Below are 25,291 nucleotides of genomic sequence, written 5' to 3'. Positions count from 1 at the left end.
TAATTACAGACAATTTTGTTTTCTGCAACGTTTTATTCAACCTTGACGAGAGAGAGAGATAATGATTTGTGCTTAAAATCCTCAAAAAAAATAGGAAAAAAATATTAAATATTCAAAAAAGTAGGAAAAACTGTGCAGTCGGAACACACAATTTGGTAAAGGACAAAAAGTATCATAATATCATGCATGATCAAGCTAGAATAGGATATAAATAAGTTCAGAAATATTAAAGTTCATAAGGTCAGGAGATGTAATACAGAACAACTGGGTGATTTTTCATTCATATCTGGGAAAGGAAAGCCGTTAAGACGACTCAATCTTCTGGATGCATTGTCCAGAGATCAGTGGAAAGAATTGCCAATCCTAATAGAGATTACGCAATTGAGATTTGCTTTTTACATTTATTAATTTATTTGACTCAAAACAAGACTCAGGAAAAACGGTCATCAAGTTATAGATTTTTCAGATAATATAGCTTAATATAATGGCCAACTGTGGCTATCTTTGCAACCTTTTAAATTATTATAAAATGAAATTTTCTGGAAAAATCGATAACAAAGAAACAATTTAGTATGACACCATACGTAAGGTGGCATCATTGTTTTTTATTCAACCATTCGGTACCAGACAAGGTGATTAGCCGTCACGGGAATTCAATGTTTATTAAAAGATGTGAGTTCTAGGTAGAGATGTTAAGAAAACAGCTTTCAGTTTAATTCAAAACAGCCTGGGTTAGGTAGTCTTTAATTTTTCATTAAATTTTTGTGACCAACAATACTTCAGGCAATTAACCAATCTATAGATATCAAATTCATGAAAAATAGAAGATCTTTAGTAAAGCACAAATTTAACAAAATCAATTTAATTCATTTTAAAACGAAAGGTGGTGGCCAATCTTTTTTATCTAGCCGATTAGCTCAATGACTCCATGTAATGCTATAGATTTAAAATATTCGAGATATAGTGATTCTCTGCTTATTTCTATTTGAAAAACCCCTGGATGAGGGGGCACCCGCTCAAATTAATAAATTCGAAGCTGTCCATGCAAGACACTATAATAAACTTTTGATAAAAATAGAAAAGCATAAATAAATATATGTCAGTATCAGAGTTCCGCTGAGAAGCAAACAACGAGTCAAAAACGTACAAAAATGTTGCTGTCGTTATCTGTATAAAGTTATAAGTTGGAAAGGTCGCATCACATAATTTCATAAATTTAATTCTTACTGAAGAGAGCAATTTTATAGCTTGGCTTTAAATAAGGACCCAAAAAAGCTGTCAATGGTGTGTGAGAAGATTTATATTTATGGAAAACAGAAATTTTCTAGTGGTTGGGACACCCAGGGTAAGGTGACGGGGGATTTGATGTAACCACTAGGCCAGGGGTGTGAAGCAGGCGTCCGAGGCCACAACCCGCCAAGCCAATTAGTGTGGCCCTTGTCAACAGTCAGATTTCCCCCTATCAAGCATAAAATTTATGCCACAACTTCTGTTGAAGCTGACGTTAACAAACAATGCAGGAACTCGATATTTCAAATAAAATTTTGGATTGTGGGACTTTTTTAAATCATTGTGTACAGGGGAAAACTAAATTTTTTGAGTGGCTCAGCCGGATGTCTGAAGTTGGTAATAAGGCCCGCCGACAAAATGTGTTGCACAACGCTACACCAGAACATTGAACCAGATTTAATTTTTTTCTACCAGTATTGTAAACTGCATGAGAAAATCTGACTTTGACTAGAATAAGAATAATATTCGTGAAAGTGTGATGCCAGATTTTTGAACAAGTCAATACACCCATTTCGATTCTTGCTACAGTATCCCTGCAGTCAGTGCATATTGATCAACTAATGAACAGGTGTTGGGTATTGAATAAGTTGGATTTGTCAAGCAATGAATAAGTATAAAAGCTGTTGAATGTTCCTTTTTAAATATTATTTTACTATTGATAAAAAAATTCATTGACTTTCAGTGACTCATGTTCTTTGCAACTTTAGGCGGGAAGTCTTGGACTGCTGAAGTCTAGTGCCAATCTGCATTAACTGGCGCACACTGCACACCATGATTCTATATTGTTTCAGTAGCTATTGGCATTTCATAAGTCATGGTTGTCCATAACTTTTCTCAAAGATGAGTTTTCTTTGATTGCGAGTGCACAATATTTTAAATGAATTTGTTCAAAGCACGATCACACACTGATGTAAAGGAGGCTCATCTCTGGGCGAAGTAACATGCATTGACTCAGAAGTAAAGAAGACTCGTCTCCGATCAAAGTTACATGCACTCACTCAGAAGTGAGGGAGAGTTATCTCTGAACAAAGTTACAGGCACTCACTCAGAAATGCCAGATGCTACTGAGACTATATATAATTAAGATGACAAGGTACTTGCCAAATCCTGGTTGGCAAAATACTTTATTTAAGAAGTTCAAGAAGATAAGTCCCATCTGGTAAATTTTAGGCAAATGTTGACTAAAAATTCATCTCTTTATAAAACGGAAGTGCCATTACAGAGGTGCACACATTAACATTTCATTGAGAAATTCACACAATTCATATTTCATTCGCCAAGTTGTGATCCAATATATATATGTAATTTCATTTAACAAGGACTAATCAGCCATTTATAAAATACTATAGGATTTATGTGCTTATCTGAGCCATAATTATAACAGAAATATGATTTAATAAAAAAAATTTCATCAAATCATGATTTTAAACGAAGAAGTTTTCAAAATTCCTTGTGCAGGAGTTAAAAATTTCTTTCCATATTCTGGTTCTGGTTGGTAAATCCACGTATTTTGGACGAGAGAAATTTGGATACCCATGACCTAATATATATATATAGCTCAACTATGGATCACACCCTGCCATGGATAATTTCAGCCTGCTTTCCTGGGAATTTGACCTTTGCACTTTAAGAGGAAGAAAACTATATAGTGGATGTCAGGAACATTTGACTCAAACTTTAAACTTTGCACTTTATAGACTGTATGTTGAGGACATCAAGTACACTTGACACGACCCTTGCACTTTAGTAGGAAAGAGACTGTATATTGGGGAAGCCAAGTACACCTGACCCGACCTTTACCCTTTAGATGGAAGGTTTTATATTAAAGGCCTGTTGCCAGGGCCAGATGGGTACATTTGGCCTGGCATTGGCCTGATCCCATCTGGGGCCCAACCCCCTGGATTGGGGGCTGAAAATTGATCGTTTGATTCGGGGGGTAAATATGAAATCGTTTGTGAAGGTTTATCACTCGGTAACATAGTCCGCAACACTTCTGGAAAGCTTGTACGTGATTGGTGTTGAAATTCAGATGGGGGAAGAGATTCTGGTCCCATGTGGGGCATCATCATATGTCCCATGGGTGATGGGTGCCCTCCTGGCCCAGGATACCCCTGGGGAGGATAATTTTCGTTCATTACAGGTCCTCCCATTCGGGGATGCCCCAGTCTTGTATCGTAGTTGGGTGGGTGTCCAGGCATTCTCATCCCACCCCCACCGGGCATGGGGTTATGGGATAAAGGTGGGGGCTCGTGGGAGTGAGTCAGTGGAGGGGGACTCGCTGTGTCTTTAACCTGGAAAAATAAAATAATATTTACATTGAGCTTGTAACCCAGAATCTGCAAGGCCAAGATAATTGAGTTTAATGAATTAATCATTATGGCGGCTGTGGTTCCAAACCTTTTTGGCGCTATGGACTTAGGATAATTTGTGCAAAGTTTTGAATAAAAACAGTCAATGGTGTTATATCAGGCCAGTGGAGTAAGTGTTTTGCTAAGTTATGAGATATTGACATGTTCAGTAGGTATACGCTACATTGGAGGTATGGTGACATTCATATCACTAAGATTTAGAGTTAAATCTCAGAAATTGGTGGTTCATTTCACTAACAGAAAGATTTTCGAAAGAGAGTTTGCTTTATGTGATAAATAGTAATGCACCATTATATGTTCCTTAGTAGCGATGCACCGCATACATTTTCTTGCTACAACGAACAGGGTAATTCGAGATTTCAAAAAAATGTGCACATCGAAAGAGAGGTCTAAGGCATAATAATGAAAACTACAATTATAGGTTAACTGGCGGATACCTATATTGTAAAAATCAGGTTTTGAAGTATTTGTGATGACCCTCGCAAAATCTATCAAGTGATAACCTTTGCTTAAGGATCTAAGAAAACAATTGCACCAAGAGCCGAGTTTTCAGAACCCTGCACTGGACCATCGCTGTCAAATGAACAGCGCCGTATCTACGTAAAATGGCGCCCATAGCAAAGTTTAAAACTACTTTAATATTTAGTTGAAAATTTATAACGACTGGTATTGGAATTATATACCTGAGCCTTATTATTTGAGTAAAAATACGAGTTTCAGGTATTTTCAGTTTGAAATTACTTTATATAAATGTTTTACAATAACCTTTCCGCCAATTTTGCGCCCCTGTTCAAACGGCACGAGCCATGGCTGCCACACCCTAGATACGCCACTGCGAACGAATATAAAAACTTACAGCGTCTTGGTACAGCGGGGTCTTCTCAGGCATTTTAAAAGAATTTACTTGATTTTCCATGATAGATATGGTGCTTTGTCCAAGTTTTGACAATTGGGGATTTGGTATTCTTTGTGATGTCATCATTCCTTGTGATGTCATCATCCCTTGTGATGTCATCATTCCTGATTGTGACATCATAACCGGTGATGACATCATGACTGGTTGTTGCTGTTGTTGTTGCATCATCATGCCTGTTTGTGATGACATCATCCCAGGTTGTGATGTCATAATGCAAGGCTGTGATGTCATCATACCGTGATGCATCATACCAGAGTTAGGTGTCGGAGGTCCCTGAGAAAAAAAAAAAAAAAATTATATCAAAACAGGCTTGGCTACTGCATTTATATAGAATCTTCCTTGTTTTGACATAGGAGAGAGCTTCCCAAACTGGGGGTCGTGACCCCAGATGGGTTGCAGATAGTACACCAATTTCACACTAAGTACTACTGGTATATCTATTGTACTCTTAGACATTTGATTCGAAACACAAATATTGGAACTAGTGCAAAAACATAAATCTCATGATTTTGAGAGAACACAAAGGATCAGAGAAGCAGCGATCTCGCACAACTTTGATGAGACTTTGGGCAGACTTTAATGGTATGACCTGTGCGCTCGCATTGAACTGTTTAGCATTTTAAACGTGAATGGGGAGATTGGAAAACTTAATATATTGAAAAGGGTCGCAAACTTGAAATTTGAAAAGCTCCGACATAAAAGTGGGATGATGCAAGAGTTGCAAGCAGCATTGATGCGAAAGAGCTATATATAGTTTTCATACAAGTGCGCTCAAAGCCAGGCTGAAGTAGTGGGCATGGGTGTAGCCAGGGGGGGAAAGGGGGGCTGGAAAAGGTTGGGGGGGAATTGGGGTGCAGGTCAGGACCCCCATTTTGAAATGGAAAAAAACGTATTTTCTGTATCATATATGGCAATTTCCTGGACCTGCTAGCTGTTATGGACAAGTTTGGCAATCAGAAATTTACAGACACCTCTCTGGAAATTCCTGGCTCCACCCATGGCATGGGGTTTCAACCTACTATGTGAACACAAAGAATAAAAGGTGCTTCCGAAGTATTCGTACCAAGATGACGCACAACCTGAACATAATATGCGTACCATGTTGCGGTCGATCCGGTTGTGCGCCATCTTGGTACGAATACTTCCAGAGCACAGAATAAAAAGTACTCACCCCCATGTTCGAATTCGGTCCTGCCCAATCAGTGGACGGTGGGTTACTCATTGGCCCCGCAGAGTGAGGTCCCCCGGGCCCCATCATGACCTGCTGAGTGTCTACACCAACTGGCGTAGACCCCACACGTAGTCCTCCCATCCCCATTGCTGGGGACCGAGGGTGCATGGGTGAGGGTAGGGGGTGATGCCCCATGTCTCCTGGGTTAGAGTAACGGGGTCCCATAGCAGGATTCATAGCATTGACACTCGGTGACTGAAGGGGTCCTTGACCTGGTGGTAGAAAAAAATTGAGCACAACGAAAGAGGGGGGGGGGACTAAAATATTAAACATCGAACTGTCTTTATTTATTTTCTACTTTGAATCTGTATGTGTCAGTTGCCACAAGGATGCTTGAACGAGATCACATTAAAAAGATAAATAAGAATAGCATAATTGATTCCCATGAAATAGCAAGTATATTTGTAAAATTCAGATTATGGTCTAACTCAGGGGTGGGCATGGTTTTTGGAAAGAGAGGCCAAAAATATTGCCCACCTAGACTAGCTCACTGGCAGGCCATGTAAGTGTGACATAATAATTTAGCTATCAATCTTCACGAATTAGGGTTCAAAAAAAGATATAGCAATAGATTATTAAAAACCATTTGTAAACAATAGACTAAATTACATGACAAGAATACGTAATCTACGCTGGGAGAGCGTTACTGGAAGGAACGTCAACAAAATGAGCCAGATTGAATCACGCACTGGGCCAGATTTGGCTTTGCCCATGTCATGTCTAACTTCTTCAGACAAAACAATATGTGACTAAGTCAAATTGAGATTAATAATAGTTATCACACTATTGGGAGGAACTCCATAAAACCGCCATTAGTTATTTAAATTTCTGACAGAAGAATTCGGACAACAAATAAACAAGGAAGGACCTGTGACAAACTTAAACAAAAATGATATTCAAATTACTGACCTTGATACATCGGTGACCTTGGTGGTATCTGAGAGTTCAAGTTAAGGTCAGGAGGTCGTTGACCTCCACGTCTCGCAATTGCATCCATCATGGAACCCACACCAGCTGGCCCCCGCATTCGAGGGTCCATGGGTCCAGTGGGGCTTCCCATTGGGCAAGGCATCATGTCATACCTTTGTTGCATTTCCGATGGGGGGTAAGGACCCATGGGGTCATACCCACGAGGTGTGGGGACTCCTGGTGTTAACCGTGGTTCCATGTCCATTGGGGGCCCTATCATCCCCTGTGGGGCCATAACAGGGGACGCTGAACCTGGCATGTGGGATAAACGAGTTGTGCCACCCTCTGAACCTGCCCAGTCGGGACCCCCCATCCCTGGGTCAGATTCAAACGGAACATTATTATAAAAGCTGGCTTGTTTCATTAATTGTTCTGAAAAAGGGTAATTTTCACCCCCACCGGGTTGCCGCATTCCAGGAGGGGGCAGTCTCGATACTAAAGCGGGTCTCATTCCCGGTTGTCCCATATAGGGTTCGTACATTTGCATACGGGGATTTTGTCCTGGAGGGTATGCCCCTCGGGGAACACCCATTCTGTGTCCCATGTACCGTGGATCTTGCGGTAGTCTTGTCATTGGCCGATGACCTGGTCCCATTCGCTGAAAACGTGGATTAACTGGTTCCATTTGCATTCTTGGGTCCATGGGGTAGTTCTCTGGTCCGACCCATCGATGTGGTGGCCCGTTCATTCCATACGGGGGAGGGGGTCGTGAAGGGAGTTCCCCTGGATCTTGCCTCCTCCTCTTATCGGCGTTATGCTCCTGTGAAGATTGGTGATATTTGTGTCGTAAAACTGGGTTCTAAATGAAGTTGCAGTTTTTGTTACGGTCTATCGCACCCACCAGAGGGAGCCCAATGAATTGGATTGAGTCAGGAGGTAGTTGACCCTCATGTCTTGCAATAGCACCCCACATAACTATGTTGATATCGCAAGTTACATATCTTGAGCTCAAATTTCACGTCCACTAACAAATCACCCAGGGGCCAGGGTGTAATAAATTGCCCATAAATGTAGAATCAGAATAAAACCAGGTTTTGAAGTTTGTTTTGAAATTGAACAAAAACCCTTTCGGCTGTGAGACCAAGGTCATAAAACTTCAATTTCTCAAAATTTTTCAGATGAAATGATTCTTCAAATTCTAACACACAAACCTGTAAAAGTTGGAACCATTCCGCATTCTCTTGTGTCATTGGTTGACCTGGCATCATCTCAGGCGGCATGGGCTTCATGCCTGGACGAACACCCTTCTCCATGGGAACCATTGGGCCGTAGTTCAACTGCGGTTGTTGATTAGGTGGCCATCCTGGTCCTCTCGGAACTGGAACGCAAAAATTATCATTTTTCAAGTTTTGAGGAAAAAATTGAATATTATTTGGGACAACTTGCTAAAATTGGCACTGTATGGTAAGCCTACTCCTAACCTACCATTACTCGCCAATCGCCATATCTTCCTGTGATGTTGTCAGGGGAGCTTTTTGAGGTGAGAATTGAATATTATTCGGTGGAAGAATAATTTTTAATTTTCCGTTGAATTAATAATTACTGAAGTACTGACATAAAGCTTTTACAGGATGAGTCAAGAAAATGTTACAATTTCTCAATTGTCAGAATGTAAAAAATGGTAATATTTGTTTGGCCCAGCCTGTATGTTCAAGACAAGATTTATATATGTTTGCTCAAAACAATGGCAATAGTAATTTCCAAGAACCATTGATGTTTTAGAAGCTAATGCCCAACAGAAATGTAGAGAATTTGTACTTGGACCTTAACCTGGTACACATACTACGGGAGTACCCATTTATGCCTGGCATACTGCATAACCGAGAAATTCAGGTCTACAAACCGTGACTTATCGTAATCATACTTCCAACCTACCATTGTTCGCCATATTATCTTCCTGTGATGTTGTGAGCAACAGTTTTTCCATCTCTCGAATCTTTCCTAGCTTGTTTTCCCGGTCCCGTCGCTGCGGTTCTGTCAGTTCCTATATAAATTAAACATTATTGGTTGGGATTTGATTATCATATCAAAGAACAATAAATACTTGATAAATACAGTTAGGTCAACCGTTCATATTCACTAGGCCAGGGTTTCCCAAATTTTTCGGGTTGCGAACCCTCAAGTTTCGACCTGAATTTTGTCATCACATTGGTAACAGCTGGAAATGCTGCCTCAAACATACAGGTAAGGTATTTGCAAAAAAAAAATTTTAATAAGCTTTTCTACCAACAATCTATACCGGTATTCGTCTGCAACGATCAACCAAAATGATGCAATAACTTGAGATTGATCATTGAAGATCGATCAGACTTTTTTCCTACCGTTGCGTACCCCCGGTGCAGTCATCAGAGACCATCAGGGATCTGCGAACCTGTTTGGGAAATCCTGCACTAAGCAATGGTATCTATATCTGTTCCCTCATCCCCATATGAAGCCACAGAATGGTTCTCTCGGAGTCACAAGCAAATTTGTAATGACCTAATTAAATTGACTGATTTATAATTTATTCATTTCGAGCATTGCCATAGAGCAGGGATGGCGAACCTTTTTTAATGAATGGGTCAACTCAAAAATTATATTTTTATCGCGGAACAGAAGAGAGTGGGTCACAGATATTTGATCAATTTTTGTATCCATAAGAAACTTCTGAAAAAAATCTTCTGTTGGTGTTTTGTTATTGCCAGATTAATTTAAGGCCGGTTTTATCAATTTTCATCACTGATATGTTAGTATTTTTTATTCGTACTTTGGCGGGTCACGAATAAAACACGGTGGGTCACTTGGTGACACGCGGGTCGCCATCCCTGCCATAGAGCAATGAAGAGATTGCCCTCATCGCTTAGCATAATGCTCCGCCTGCATGGGTTCGAAGGTTTGGATCTATGTGTGAAAATTTTATGCTAGAGGTTTGCTGGACATCTCACAGCCGTAAAGTGGTTCACGTAACCGCTGGTCAGTTACAGCTTCCTCCACCATCAAGGTCATGCATCTGAAATAAATACCTGACTAACCAACCCTATACCTGTCATTGGCCGGACAACAAGAGGCATTGGTTCACCTCACCATGTGATAAAGCCATCTTATCGTCTTTCCTCACCCCCGGGATAAATAATGTAAATCCTATCCTCCAATGTTTACTTATTAGTTAAAACAGTTACCTGGTCTCCATTAAAAGTTGACGAAGTGATTGGCTGAGGTAAAGACGTCTCGATGTTCGATAAAATTTGATCGGCAATTTCGGAAGTTGGGATCGGCAATATCGTCTTAGTATCTTGCAGATTGATCGCTTGAACATTCTCGGGGAAACTTTGCGTCGTCTCAATTTTCGGACTTTTTAAAGGCAATGCGTCATTTTTTTCTGCCGAAATATCTGTTGGAGATCGATTTGTTCGAGGCATTGTTATATTATTGATGGGGTCAGAGTTCAAAGGTTGTTCAAAAGGTGCAGAGTTCAAAGTTCGTTGCGAAGGTTTCAGTTTACAGTTCCCGAGAAAGGATTGATGGAATAATATAATATCAGGGACCTTGTTGCTCTGTACAGTGTTGGCCGCGTTGTTCGCCACGTCAGTGTTGAATATGTAGAGATATGGATTGTTTGTCTGAAATGATTAAACGTTAATTAAATATGTTAATTAGGACAAATTGATCCATGTAGAGCCCCAGGTCTCTGTTTCAGTAGCCTAGGGGCTTCGCAAACTATTCGTTTACTTCTTCTCAATACGACTTGGCTAATTTTGTAACTGACCAAAGAAGCAATAACGGTATTAACAAAATTTGACAACGGAAAGACAATTTATCGATACCATATATTGTTTTGGTCCTCACAGATGTATTAAATGAAGTAAAAATACTCATACAATTACTGATTAAAAACACAAACCGGGTTAAGATATATTGAGAACTGACTTCATAACAAAATTGGGACCTCCTGAAGTATGTGCACCAAGATGGCGCACAATCGAAACATAGTATGTGTACCAGGTTAGGGTTCAGGTTATGCGACATCTTGGTGCACATACTTCAGGAGCACCCCAAATTGAAATTGTGAAGGGACTTTATGGACACCCTGTAGTACTTTATGTGAAATTGGTGTACTCTTTGCGACCCCTTATATTCGTTGCGCACCCCCTTGCAGGGACGCGTCCCCCAATCTAGGAGCCCTGTTCTACTGTACAAATCAAAAGTTAAATACAAGATAATGATTCAAACGCACCTGAACATTGAGCAACACACTTAACACTGAGCTGTTCATTTTATCTTCTTTAGAGCTGGACCTACCAGGAGTTCTACCTTCCTTCTTGGCTGGAAAACGAATTTTAAATTTAGAATTTTTTTGACGTAAAATGTTCTTGTGCTAATCGTGAGCAATTTTTTAGGCCAAACGTTTTTTCCCAGTGACATCAATTATGTGGAATCTACTACATAACGGCTGTTTTTCTTATCATATTAAATGTTTCAACTATTCTGTCAATCTGCATTGCCTAGCACAATATGAACCACTAGTGGGGCTGTCAAGCCAATATCACCCACCACCTTAATCAGAACTGGAAACAAACCATAAAGATTACAGTTCTTAAAAAAAATAGTAGACCACCATCAAAAAGTAATTTTGCTTCTCAGAAACCAGATAAAGCATGGAATACCACTGCCATCTGGTGGAAAAAGTGACTCTGCAATATAATCCCTAGGGGGCGATATTGGGTCAGGGGTGAAATAGATTATGTAAAATATGGAGGAAACAAAAATATTTTATGGGGAATTTTTAAAATAGAATCACCTGCACACACAATGAGACAGGAAGAAAACTTAACTCTAAGTCAAGTTACAGCCAACCATAGAAGTGCCATGAGCTACTGAAACTACTTGATGATGGTGATGCAATACAAGCAATTATCCAGACTTGAACTACACTCGTCCCTTAGCAAGTCACTGACTGGCTCTCAGTCAAAAGACTCGATAGAAGTAATGACAGCTCATCTCTTAGCAAAGCTATGGGCACTCACTCAGAAAAAAAAATATTCATCCACGAGCAAAGCCATGCTCAGAAGTAACAAATACTCAGTAGTGGAAAAGTTATGGGTCACTCACTCAGAATTAAAGCAGACTCATCTCTGAGCAAAGTTACGGGCACTCACTCAGAAGTCATGTCTGACCAAAGTCATGGGCAAACACTAAAGTGTCAAAGGCTGATTACAGGGCTTTCTTTGTTCAGAGCAAAAAGCGCAAATAAGTGCCAGGTAGATAAAGTGCAGCATACCTGTGTTGTCATCCTTTGATTTACTTTTCTTCCTCTTCGGCCTCGGACCCGATGCATTATCTGAAATAGAATAGAATTTTATATTTAAGTTGAATGCTACTAGGAATTTGTTTGAGTAGTTTTGAATAGATAGTAGTTCTCTAAGCACCAGTGGAGTTCCTTTGTGAGAGAGGGAAGGAGATAAGATGGCTAATGATATGAAAACTGACTACCGGGCCATGTTATGTTTCTGCATGAGTCTGCATTTCCTCTTTGCTATTACATCCGGGTGTTGGGTTTTAGCAATAGCTACGTGTGAGGAAATTTCGGGACTTGCCATCAGATTAGTTAATGTAACTGCATGTCGGTTACGTCTCCCTCTCCAATCAAGTCCATGCATGTGACATAAAAATAACTGGTTCACTATTCACATATCCCATATGAACTGGTGACCTTGGTTTTGACGTATAGTTAAGCCTTCTGATAAGTGAACGATAAGTCATAATCGAGATAAATGCTCTCCTATCCCAGTGTTTGTGTCATAGTTGCAGTTAGATTTTAGCACATCATTACCCAACCAGGAAATCGTTTTGTTGGTTGCAGCGAAGAAATAGTGTATTTTTACTGGTAATCATTGGTGATACATATTTATCAACACATTATAAACTGTTCACACAGTGTGAATACTCAGACTGTGAGTTGTGTGTAACATTAACTAAGAATCGTTTAAAGATTGAACAGGGTCCTAGCCACGGGGTGATTTTGGGGGTCGACCGGTCCCCCCCCCCTTCGTAATGGAAAAAAAATAAAAGCATATTTCTGTATTACACATAGCAATTTTTTGTAGCTTGAAACGCTTTTTGGACCCTAAAGGCTTACGAAAACACACATTGTCTAGCGTTCGTAACAATTTTATTCAGTTGAACAGGCAAATATACGATAAAGGCTGGAAACCACTTTAAAGCAATTATCTTGTCATAAAATGGGAACACTGCTTCAAAAACAAACAAAAAGGGAACACTGGATTGGAATCCTTACTAAGTTAATCATTAAAAAATGATTCAAATAATTTCTTTAACAATTGCATAAATACTATTTATTTAAGATTACAGCTCATTTACCCCTAATCATGTATGGCCACTCAATAAAAGGCTCATACTATCAAAACCCTACATTCGGCCGTGGATAACTCTATAATAAATACTAAATTTGTTAATCAAATAGAAAGGAGACTCATTATTTGTTGGCCTGGGTGTGACTAGCGTGGTGTTGGTCTCATTGTATCAATACTGGGTCAAAATATTATCTAATTTTTAGTTTGTCACGGCAAACGAAATTCTACTTCTGGAATAATATTTTCAAATATGAAATATTGTCTAAGACTCCAAGTCTAACATGAGCAAACTATGGCCCGTGGGCAATATCCGACAAGTTGGGTAATTTAATTTGGCCTGCCTGATGCAACTAAACTAAAACCAAATTTTGAAGTTTTAGTTAAAAAAGGCTCAAGAAATTTGTTGAGATTGCAATTAAATGAAGTTTTGGCACGAGGTTTATTGTTTTCCATTCTTGCTTTTGTAACACTGTGAACACTTACATCATGCTCGTCAGTCTATATTAGAAAATATTTAATTCTTACTTAAATGTTTTTTTAATTCCCAAAACAACAACTTCTATTCCGAATACAAATATTTTTAATAAATATGGAATGTCGAATATTCAGTATGTTTAATGTGTTATATTTGTAGTTGCCCAAAACTAGTTAATTCAGTTCTAAACATTCTAAAAAAAAAAATTTTGAATGCGGAATACCCAATCAAGTTCAATTTCAATTGTAATTTTGACCAATTGAATGCTAAGAGCTAATGAAACGCACATTTCGTCTTCTGCCAATGAAATTATCAAATAAAAAACTTTTGCTCAGAGCAAAGTCACCAAGATGGGTAGGAGAAATTTTTCAGTGAGAATATTCTTAAAGTAATGTCACACCCACCCATTCAGAAGGCTAAAAAAGATCCTCTGAGGCATTGTTACCACTGACAACCACATGCCAAGAGCTACCACTAAAACTAGAGATGTGCATTATGTGAGCACTCATTTTTGAGAAACGTTACAGGCAACCAATTAAGCAGAAAACTGAGATCAAAGCAAAGCCAAGCGCACGAGCTCACAATTTGATGAGAATCATTTTTCTGAGGTCACATGTGATGCAACAATGAAATACAAAAGGCTACTAAACTTTGTTCAAAAATTCCTACTTAAGCACTCACTCAGAAGTGAGAATCTCACAATGAAATGTTGGAATAACTACAGAAACAGACTAGCACCACACGTCTGACAATTGAAATATTTTTTTTTTCTGGAGCTCCAGAAGTATGTGTACCAAGTATGGAGGTAACTAATTTTGTTCGCCATTTTCCATCAAGTTGTGTAAAGGGACTGAAACCTATCCCCGAACTCGTAATAGAACTAAAATAAAGGAAATCGGAATAAAATTGTGGCCTAACCCTAAGCTGGTACACATACTACAGCAGTACCTTTTTGTTAGTAATTATATTTTTTTATTTCTATTTGAAAAAAAACATTGAAATATACTGACCTTTCTTATCCTCATCCCTCGAATCTGCTGACTTTGTTCTTTCTCTTTTATTCCCGATCTTTTTGCTAGAATTTGTGGTGTTTGGAGATATTGAATCCGCACTGACACATCTCTTATCGTTTGTTACTGAAGGGGATGGCGGGGGCCGCATTTTTCCACTCCCCGGGGAGGGAGTTTCAAAACCCAGAGGCGACCGAAGTGGGGGGCCCATTTCAGTCCCGATTGGGGCCGCAGGAATTGAATCAACAGTACTTTGTAGCTGGGACATGGGGTTCATACCTGCCTGACTCATTGAGGACGGCGTCGAAAACGGGGGTTGTTTTAATAAATTGGGGGGTATATGTCTGGGGGATCCCCTATTCCAAGGTCCATTAGCCCCCATGTCCATTGCAAAACCAGAGTTCGAGCGATAAACTGGTCCTTCGTTATACATATTGTACTGAGGTCTGGCTGGCTTGTTGAAATGTAAATTCGATTGCAGCCTGCTCGGCCCAGGTGGGGCCATAGTGCATGGAGCGGTAACGTTAGGGGGTTTCACCCCCGCACTGTATGAGGTAGTTGTTGTCGGTGATTTGTAAGGAACTGAATCAATCGGACGTGACATGTTTTTCAACCTGAAATATAAAATTTTGACATTAGTTAAAATGCTGGCTAAATTTTGAGTGAGAGAGAGAGATTTAATATTTGTCATCAGAAAAATGAGAATTGCAATATTATCAAAAATATACAACAACATACACAAGGTTATTCTATTCAGTATAAACTGGGGGGAGCGATACAACCATACAGTCATCAGAGTCAGCTCCCCCCAGTGGCCACTACTTTGTAGAATTTTCATCTTACTGGATGTTAATCTGCCAATTTTGGCTTCAAATGCTTTAAGTTTTGTTACAACTAACTCCAACACTACTAGATTTTTATTTATAGACTTGCAGATTTTCTTTGAGCGAATTTATATGTAAAAAATAACATGTAAGACATGATGAATACTAGTATCCAAGTCCAGCACAAATTGCTTTAAATAATATTGACGTAATATCACTTACCGTATTGTATCAGTTACTCCCAATATATCTTGTAAATGGGACTTTCCCCTCGATTCTGGGGGTGAAAATTTAGTGTCTGTTGAAAATGTTGGAGGGGAGGAAGAAGATGCCTGAAAAAAAGAGCAATACTTCGTTAATTCTGATTGAATTACTGCTTTAATGAACTCTGGTAAAAGGTAGAAATTTTAATCTTTTTAGAACAAAATTTTACTTCAATTTACTTTACATTCAGGGACTAATTTTTCTGTTTTTTGGGAGTTTTACTTTGTATTTTTGTCTCGTATTACTAATATTCTTTACTCATTTAGTATTACTGTAATATATTATGCACAAATTATGAAATCGTTGCTCAGACAGACAGAAAACAACTGTTTATTTAGAGTAGAGTTTCACAAACTTTCAGGTCATCGGTACTCTTTGGACAATTTAAGATTCGATGGGGTTCCCCCAAAACTGCACCGCGTGGTGTGATTGGACAAAATATGTCATGTGAACTGCAAAAGCCAACTTGGCAGTTACTGTAGCTGTAGTTAGAGAAGCTTCTACTGGGGTAAAAATGTGACTTCTTCAAATTATTTACATCAGGTTAAAAAAAAATATGATAGGTCAGATTACCAGTTATGAAAAGAATATTTTCATACTTAATCTAATGTACCCCTCGAAACGTCTAAATGAACCCCAGATGGTACATGTACATAAGGGGTCGGCAACCTTTTGTCGCTCGCGGGAAAAAATAATGTTTGCAAATTGCAAGTCATTGGCGGGCCGCACATATTTTTAGAAAGTTGAAAACTGAACGGGTGATACTTTTTACATTGAAAATGAAGCAGTGATACATCTCTCGAATAGAATATAGAATAATTTCCTCATTTCATTTCTGGCGCTATTGAACCCTTTGCACTTAGCATCAACTTTTCTGCGTTTTGTTGCCATTTGTCTAATTATAATTAAATTATAGGCTCATTAAACGGGTAATTGTGAATTTTATACTTGTTAGATTATAATATAATTTAGTCTACACGTGTCTCGCAATATATTGTGTAACATAAAAAATATAATCGCCAAAACAGCTGTTTTGTCACTATAATTCAGGGAAGCATCGTGGACCGGATTATGTTATTCCGCGGGCCATAGGTTGCCGGCCCCTGATGTACAAGTTTGGGAACCTCTAGTTGAAAGCCTTGTTGAGAGTGAGGGAGCGAGCAAAACGTTGCACAGACCAACACGATGCCTATGCCTGGGGGTAAAGAGAAGGGAACTCCAGGTGTTAACCCCGCCATGTTAAACAGTTTGACAGTTATAACTTTGCTACTTCAATACCTTCGAATCGATATGAACATGTTCAAATGAATTTTGAATTATTGGCAAGCCCTATTGCGCAATTCCAGAGCAATCCTAGTGCCATTTCAATGCTTAGAAGATGGGAACCAGTGCTATACTGTTAATTATTCTATATAAAAGATTGCTTTGAGGAAATCGGAAGCAACAAACAAAAAGAATTGGTGACCTCTAGTGATTAGGAATAAAGTATTGGCTTTCAAACAAAGTTGAACAGTGTAACTGCAATGCCACTTCAATACTTAGAGTTGAAACCCAACAAAGCTTGTCTTGGTGAAAAGTGTCAAATCAGTCTATAAACAGTCGCTTAGCTCATCGTTGTGTTGCATCGCATGTTTGGCTATCTTTACCGCCAAACTCCGCAGGGAATTGTCTGCTGAAATCTTGGAACGCTTGCGCTACATTGAGCGAAAGATTGTACATGGTATGAAGTCAATTTAGTTTCTTTTATACGGCGGTTAAACATGCCTTTCTCTCAGGACAAGGGTTTATTAAAAGTACCCACTAACGATATGTAAAGTGTTACAATTTTTGGGAGGATCTGTATCTTTCAGATTCAGCTTTACTTTCCCAATGTATAGGATTGTAAATGGCATGAATTCAATGTAGTTTAAGGATGACGTTATGTGTTTATTCGAGATCAAGACCATTTTTCGGGACAAGAATTCAAAAGCTGCCACTGATATGTGAGGGCCTTTTTTTCGGAGGACCATAATAGTTCGGTATCAGCATTGCCTGGCCAATGACTTGGATTCTACACTGTATGAATACAAATTTGAATGACATTGTTTTATATACTACTTATACACACAATTCAAACAAGGTCCTGAACAATCAGCTACTGATATCTAACATCAATTATGTGTACAATTATTGGAATGAACGATAGCTTTCCGGTTCGGAATGTCTACCCAATTTATTGAACCCTGGGTGATGGGGAATGAAATTTAAGCCTGGGAAGCGTAATCTGCCATCATAGTAAAGTCTGGAGATTTAATCCACCAGGCCAACATATACACAAATCGCTGTTTCAGATGAAAGATAGATGCAGTACAAGCCAAATTCAAACCATCCAATGTGGAAAAATAAAGTGTTCCTAAAACTGTACAACTATTTTTGGGGGGCTGGGGGCCCTCCTCCCGGCCCCCATAGACCGAAAACTGGCGTTCTGAGTTTTCAACAGCAAAATCCCAACTGCCCGATAAATCAGACATACCTATGTCATAATTTAGGTGCAAGTCACACCAATATAGAATATTTAAATACACTCCATGCGGAAAAAAAAAGTGTTCCATGTACTACCAATCAATTTGGATATTAAAATCCAAACTGTGTTACTGTATGAAAGGGTTAAGTAATTAATTACATTAGTATCCGGCACATGAGCTGCGGTATTTGTAACTGCAATGTGTTAGAGGGCAAACAGGGGTCAACATAATGATGAAATAGAGTAGATGTTGCCACACCGCTTATTCTAAGTAAAACAGCCAAGTGATATAGTTTTGCCAATGAATGTTTGTCGAAATGGACACTGCACTGCTTGCTTAATTTTATAGTCTTTTTGCATAGTTTACCCATGCGTATGTATACTCAATATGTATGTATACAAGTAACTTACAAGTCTTACATTTTTCCTGTCCTTTTATTTGCTTACTTTGTGTTTTCTGATTATAAATTGTGTTCAATCTTTTGTGCGCTCGTATTTTGGAGGGGGTACGCTTACTTGTACGTTTTTAAACTTTATTTCAAGTTATGCTCGCCTTCCAGGTATTTTTCTGTATTACATTTTGTGTTGTTTCATGTCAGAGAACCGAAATATAATGATTGAGTGATTGAATATGCACATACAGTGTAAAAGGCCCTGCTTGCAATGACACCTAATAATAACGCTAAGCACACAACAATGCAAATGGTTGCTTCCACGCTTTTTCATAGTAATAATTACACAACCGGGAATGAACAAACGATTTTACATTTGGGAACCCTCGAATACAGGTTCATGCCCTTATTATATTTAAGCGTGGATTTCTAATCAAAATAATCCCAACATATCTAGATATCTGTGAGCGGTTGGTTGCTAGTGGCTTATAAATAGCTTATTGATATGTACATGCACATCTGGTCATGGACCTTACTTCGATATAATTTTGCACATGATTTTCATATTTCTCCCGGGAAGAGGAAAGTCGTTAAGGAAAATCTCTCAAAATTATGACCACACTGACAAAACAGAAAAATACTTGTTTTTGAGACATGGACTTGATGATAAAGTAATCTGTAACTGAACAGCGGCTATCCTATTTTTTATTTAAGCTGTCGTATCAGTTATCAGCTTTCCTCTCTTCCCTGATGGATATCGTATCCTATCCTAATTTGACAAAACCTCGAATTGAAAAAAAACTTAAAAAGGTATAAAATACTTACCAGTGAGACAGCTGACATCGGTTCAGGTATTACAGTGGATTGTTTAGATGTTGGGGGGGAGGTTCGTAAATTTCCTATGACACCATCCAGTGACGGAGATGAACGAGTGTTCCCAAATAGGAATGATTCAGTTGTGTTTGGAAACACTGACTGACAATCTAATGATTCTGATGTCACTAGATCGGGTAAATCATCCCCGGCGTCTGGAAACGAGTCTTTGTCGATAATTTTCATCGCCTCGATCATGTCGTCGTCAAACAAATCGAGATTTTGTTCTGGCGTCTCATTGTTTGTATGTTCGTCTGTTGTTGGCGTTAAACCACTTGAACTAAGTTCGTCAGAAACTGAGTTTGTGGAAGGGGTGCGTCGATTTTGACGTATTTCTTCAATTTTCGGTCGCCGAACTGCAAAATTGTTTTTTTCTGATTGTTTTGAATTGTTGTTATTAGTGCAAAAGTTTTCCGTCGAGTTTTGACCTTCGAACTCAAAGATTTGTTGATTTTTTTGCTTCGTGTCAGGGTTACAGCGTTTATTTTTTGGGGAGGATTTTTTGCGATTGACAGGGGGTAGAATTCCTGGAGAGGAGATCGGTGATATTACGTGAGACGGCACTGACGGTGTCAGAGGTTTAGGCATCATTGAACCAATGCAGTTTGAAGATGCTGGAAAAATAAAATGAATAATGAATGTCACTTGTAAATATTGTTTAACATGTCATGGCTGCTACTGACATGATACTCCCGTAGTGTGTGTACCACCAGGTTAGGGCTAGGCCATAATTTTATTCTCATTTTGCTTATTTTAGTTTTATTACGAGTTCGTGGATCGTCTGTGTTAGCCAAGTGAATATTCCCCCCTTCCCATAGGTTTCAGTTCGTTTACACTATTTGATAAAAAAGTAGGCGAACAAAAATAGTTACCTCCATATTGTTACACACACTTCTGGAGCGCCACAGACATAGTCAGGCTGAGTTTTATTAGAATAAACAGTTCACTTTGCACCGACACAAATATTAAATTATATAAGATTTTTAAACTTCTATGACAGGGTTGTGCAACATTTCTTGTCGGCGGGCCCTATAACCAACTTCTGACATCTAGCCGGGCCATTCAACAAATTCAATATCTTTCGGGTACAAAATGAATTAAACATTTCTCACCACAAAAAGGCTATATAGCTGAGTCTTACAGTAATAAAGGCAAAAAGACGAAAGACTTAAATTTATGGATTTTAACCCCTGTGTGCGCTTTTTTAAACATAAACTTTCAGGTTAGAATTTGATTCTTAGTGGGAAAATATCTGAGTGTTGACAAGGGCCACACTTATTGTCTTGGCGGGCCGGGTTGTGGCCCGCGGCCGCCTGTTGCACACCCCTGTTCTATGATAACATATGAGTGCAAAATGGGTGCTCTGCTTCAATACACATAAACAATTCATAACAGTTCAAATTATTAACACCAGAAAATTAGACTATTAGACTGCCTGGTTAGACGTCCAATAGTACAAGGAGTCATAAATCTTATTTATCCTTCCACTGTCCCCTCAGTACATTAAATTTATTAAACTCTCAGAATAATACAAATCCGCACAGTCAATAGGTACAGGTCTGTGTTTAATCATCATAGAGTTTATTAACGAAGGCTTTATTGATAATAATAGTGTCAATACCTAATTGTGTTCGAATATACAGAAAGTGGCTGATATATCGTGAAAATACATAAGACCGTCAGATACATAACTAGATTTGAAAAAAACTGAAATTTCAAAAACCCCCCCTTTAATTTCAAGTTGTGAAACACAACTTTATGTCCTAACTTAAATGTAATTGAATTGTATTTGAATAACCAGACAGAAAAGTATATACCAGTGCCGTTATATTGCTAATGGCAAAATATCTACCCCAACCAAAATTTGGAATCCCAATCTACCCCTTCAATCCCTAACATGACCAAGCTAGGGACCAAAATCACTAAACTATAAATCTATTTTGCGAAGAAAGAATGAAAATATGTTTTAAATATTGGAGTTTGCGAGACAAATAATTATAGCAAACTTACTTATCATGTTTTTATCTTCATTATTATTCTTCAATGATATCCGGGGTGAATCTGATCTGGACTTCATATTTAAACCTGTGAAAATTGAACAAACAAAATGCTTTTTGAATAAGTTATAATATGCAATATTAAATAGCATAAAGGTTAGGGTTTGACCCCTAAGGTTGTCAACCCATGTCACAGGGTGACTCCGACCATTTGGAACATATTCCATAGAGAACATAACTTTTGTGTAAAGTGTCCCTCTTCACTGAAACTTTTAGGTGCAATCGTACACAAACAGAAATTCAAGTGTTAAATGAATTTTATTCATTCTCGTAGAAGTAACTGAAAAATTCATGGGTTGTGTTTTTTTGGTTACTGTGTATAATAAATAGGGTAACAAGTCCCAGCTCCAAAGACTAAACATAATAGCCCCCAATATATATAAGAAGTTGTTCGACTGAGTTGCAATACACTCGTAATACTCTGGTTCATTGGTTCTCAAACTGGGGTTCGCGTTCCCTTAGGGGCCCGTGAAGCGATTTTAGGGGGACCGCGAGACAACTTTAACCTCAGTACAGAAGCACTTTGATTTGAAGTAAAATTTTGATGTCATGCTTTCACAGTGTTTCTCCAAAGCACGACACGCTCTATCACAGACATTATTATGTAACTAACATAGGTTAACGTGGTAAGTACGTAAATCAGAACGTAATGGTTATGGAAGGCGTGTGAATCTGATTGTTAATTTTGTCAGGGTTATTTAAAAATACCCACCCGCAATAAAAATAAATTTAGATATAACGATTCATATGTGAGATTTGGTTTTGCTGTGATAGTTCTGGAGGAAAAGAAAAACCACAGTGACACCGTACTATCCCGATGTCGCTAAGATGGCACTAAAATGCTCATTCCATTTGCAACAACTTACGAATGTGAGGCAGCATTTGCTCTGATTTTCTTTAATGGACCGCAGGTCATCAGAAAAATTGAAAAGGGACCGTTATGCATAATTTTTCAAAAAGTTTGAGAACCACTGCTCTGGTTCAAGTTCCAAGCCCTCCTAACCCAGGGAGTAATAAATTGAGTAAACAAGGTCAAACTGGAAAGATTCTGATCCTTCCAGATAAAAGTAGCTTCTTGCATGTCACAAGGTATCAGCGAATGCTTGTATAAGGCCTTGGAACTCTCGTAGTGTGTGTACCAGGTTAAGGTTAGGTCATAATTTTATCCAATTTCTCTTATTTTAGTACTATTACAGGTCAGGTGAATGTCTGTTCTGTGGTAGGGCTATCTAGGTGAATATCCCCCTGCTCATAGGTTTCAGTCCCTTTACACCAGTGGTTTACAAACTTTTTAAAGTTGGGACCGACTATTTATTACCACAGCTCATGGTGACCCATTTAACTTCGATAAATCAATAAAACATTGACGGAGGAAACAAATTTATTTTCTCAAACTAAATTTTCAGTTAAGCTAGTGAGAGGATGAGCTTGTTTCTTGCTACTTTCCAAAATAGACTTGACATTTATTTCAATTTCAGATAGTTTTAGACATGAAGAATTCGAAAGTTGCAGTTTATTTCGAAATTGGCTTTTAATCGAAGCTTTTACATCTTTTCACGACCCACCAAGATTCCTTTTGCGACCCACCAGTGGGTCGCGACCCATAGTTTGGGAACCGCTGCTTTACACAATTTGATGTAAAGTAGACGAACAAAATTAGTTACCTCCATATAGGTGTACACACTACTGGAGCGACAGGCCTTGTTCAGAGTGAAAAGCATGAATGAGCGTCACATAAAAACACTTACCTTCTTTCGTACCATCTTGAACTGGTGATCCTCCACTAGTAGCAGGAGAGAGTATGTTCGGTGATGCAGAGGTAGCACCATTCCCATAAACAGAATCTTTTAATCTGAAAGAGTTACAGTATAATATTATTAGAAATGTTTACACAATTCAGCAGTCACCTGAACTGTGTTGAAATTAAGTTGTTGAAATTAATGCACAACTCGCCATATTCACCATTGACATTAAACCATGTTATGATCATTTGTGTACAAAAAATCAAACTTTCCGTTAATATGATATGGTACTCCCAAAGTATGTGAACCAAGATGGCAGACACCGGAACGTAGTATGTGTACCAGGTTAGGGTTAGGCCATAATTTTAATCAAATTTTCCTCATTTTAGTTCTATTACGAGTTCGGAAACTAGCCAAGTGACTCCCGTAGTATTTGTACCTGAAATTATGGCCTAACCATAACCTGGTACACATACTACATCCAGGTGTCCACCATCACCAGTTCACATACTCCAGGAGTATCCATAATATAATATCAATAAATCCATTTTTTTTTAAAATGATATTAAAAGGTTTGTCATCAAATTTTTTTTTTTTTTAGATTTCGAAACTGTGGTTTAAAATAAAATCTCTCTCAATCTGGAGTCCTGAGCCCGAGTCTGAGTCAAAATTTTTGTAAATCTAGAATTTAGGTTTCAGTGCAAATTTTTCCAGATACGACAGACATTGCAATACTTACCCTTTCTTTATTTCAGTAACACTTGACGTTTGTTTCCGTGGTAGCATGTCACGCATCTCGAGCACGGTGTCGCCGATAGCAACACCGCTGTCAATGATTGCAGATAAACATGAAGTTTTGCGACTAAATGAAGAGAAAATGAATCTTAATAAAAAGAAGGCCACTGGTTTTCTTCAGTTACTATACATATCACAGTTACTTCCTAGGTGTTACATAAATATTCTAAGGCAACGGGTAAGTAGTCACCAATATGGAATGCTCGACCCGCAAAACCACCCCCCTGGCTATGCCACAGGGGAGGGTTAGGCCATAATTTTATTCCAATTTTCCTTATTTTAGTTCTAGTTCTATTACGAGTTCAGGGACTAGTCAAGTGACGTAGTTTTTGTACCTGAAATTATGGTCTAACCCTAACCTGATACACATACTACATTCCGGTGTCCGCCATCTTGTTGCACATACTACAGGAGTATCAAAAATCCTTCAACATTCCAAATAAAATTCCACAATACTGTTTACATTAGAAATGAATGAAAAACGCTTACCTGAGTGAGCAAAGATGATTTACAGTAACTTTATTTCATTATATTATTTACAAAGAATAGCACCTGTAAAAATGCACAGTAAATGAATCAAATTATAAGTTATGGATGAATATACATCATAGAGGAATTGATTCTGACAATTTTAGAAATTCAATTCAAATTATTTGGTCTAAGATTCAACTTAAATTATCCGGTCTAAGCAAAGCGCCAATATGAATAGGTACACATTTTCTTTTGTTACATCCTGGCATTTCAGTGCTCGTCCGTAACTAACTCCATTTTAAAGATGAGCCAACTCCACTTACTTGATAATTTCAAAAAATCTATTAAAAATATTCGACCCTAAATCCCTGATCAAGTCGAGTATAAAAGTATAAATTTTTAAAATACAACTTTTTCTACTGTCATGCTTTTCTAGCAAGAAATCGTATTTATATAATTTTGCAAATAAATGCTTCGAAAAAGGAATGAACAATATTCAAGTCAACTATTCCACAATACCAATTTTGATTTATAATTTTACAATCATTCTTCTATTAAAAATCATCTAACTAAAAGTATTCCCTATTTGAATATTTCAATGTTGGTCATCCCTGGTGACAGGCAGCCCCTTCATGAAACACTTAGCAATAATATTAGGAACTATATCTGAATCTATCCCCAAATCACTGTTTCTGCTAAGCTATTTTAAAATGATAACTATTGACTAAAAAACTCTTTTACGTAATTTTGAATAATTTTC

At 38.3% G+C, this 25,291-nt stretch overlaps 1 protein-coding gene across 3 annotated transcripts; it reads right to left on the bottom strand.

The window, feature by feature from the left end:
• Positions 1 to 13: 13 nt before the first annotated feature.
• LOC120325630 (uncharacterized) lies at positions 14 to 24,687 on the bottom strand. 3 transcript variants are annotated; one of them, XM_039391696.2, is made up of 16 exons: positions 24,550 to 24,687; positions 24,005 to 24,127; positions 23,272 to 23,375; positions 21,477 to 21,551; positions 19,419 to 20,080; positions 15,657 to 15,766; positions 14,611 to 15,224; positions 12,033 to 12,092; positions 10,989 to 11,077; positions 9,934 to 10,374; positions 8,651 to 8,759; positions 7,927 to 8,093; positions 6,716 to 7,574; positions 5,747 to 6,018; positions 4,516 to 4,848; positions 14 to 3,581 (listed from the first exon to the last, which is right to left on the bottom strand). In XM_039391696.2, the coding sequence occupies exons 2-16, from the start codon at positions 24,058 to 24,060 to the stop codon at positions 3,108 to 3,110; spliced, it is 4,425 nt and encodes a 1,474-aa protein (XP_039247630.2). In that variant the 5' UTR covers positions 24,061 to 24,127; positions 24,550 to 24,687; the 3' UTR covers positions 14 to 3,107. The 3 variants fall into 3 exon arrangements, with proteins under 3 accessions (XP_039247630.2, XP_039247632.2, XP_039247631.2); XM_039391698.2 differs by having other exon boundaries at positions 4,564 to 4,848; XM_039391697.2 differs by having other exon boundaries at positions 6,716 to 7,535.
• Between the last annotated feature and the right edge of the window lie 604 nt (positions 24,688 to 25,291).

This window comes from Styela clava, chromosome 4 (assembly GCF_964204865.1).
Source record: "Styela clava chromosome 4, kaStyClav1.hap1.2, whole genome shotgun sequence".
NCBI lineage: Eukaryota > Metazoa > Chordata > Ascidiacea > Stolidobranchia > Styelidae > Styela > Styela clava.
This window is presented reverse-complemented; position numbering and strand designations above follow the sequence as displayed.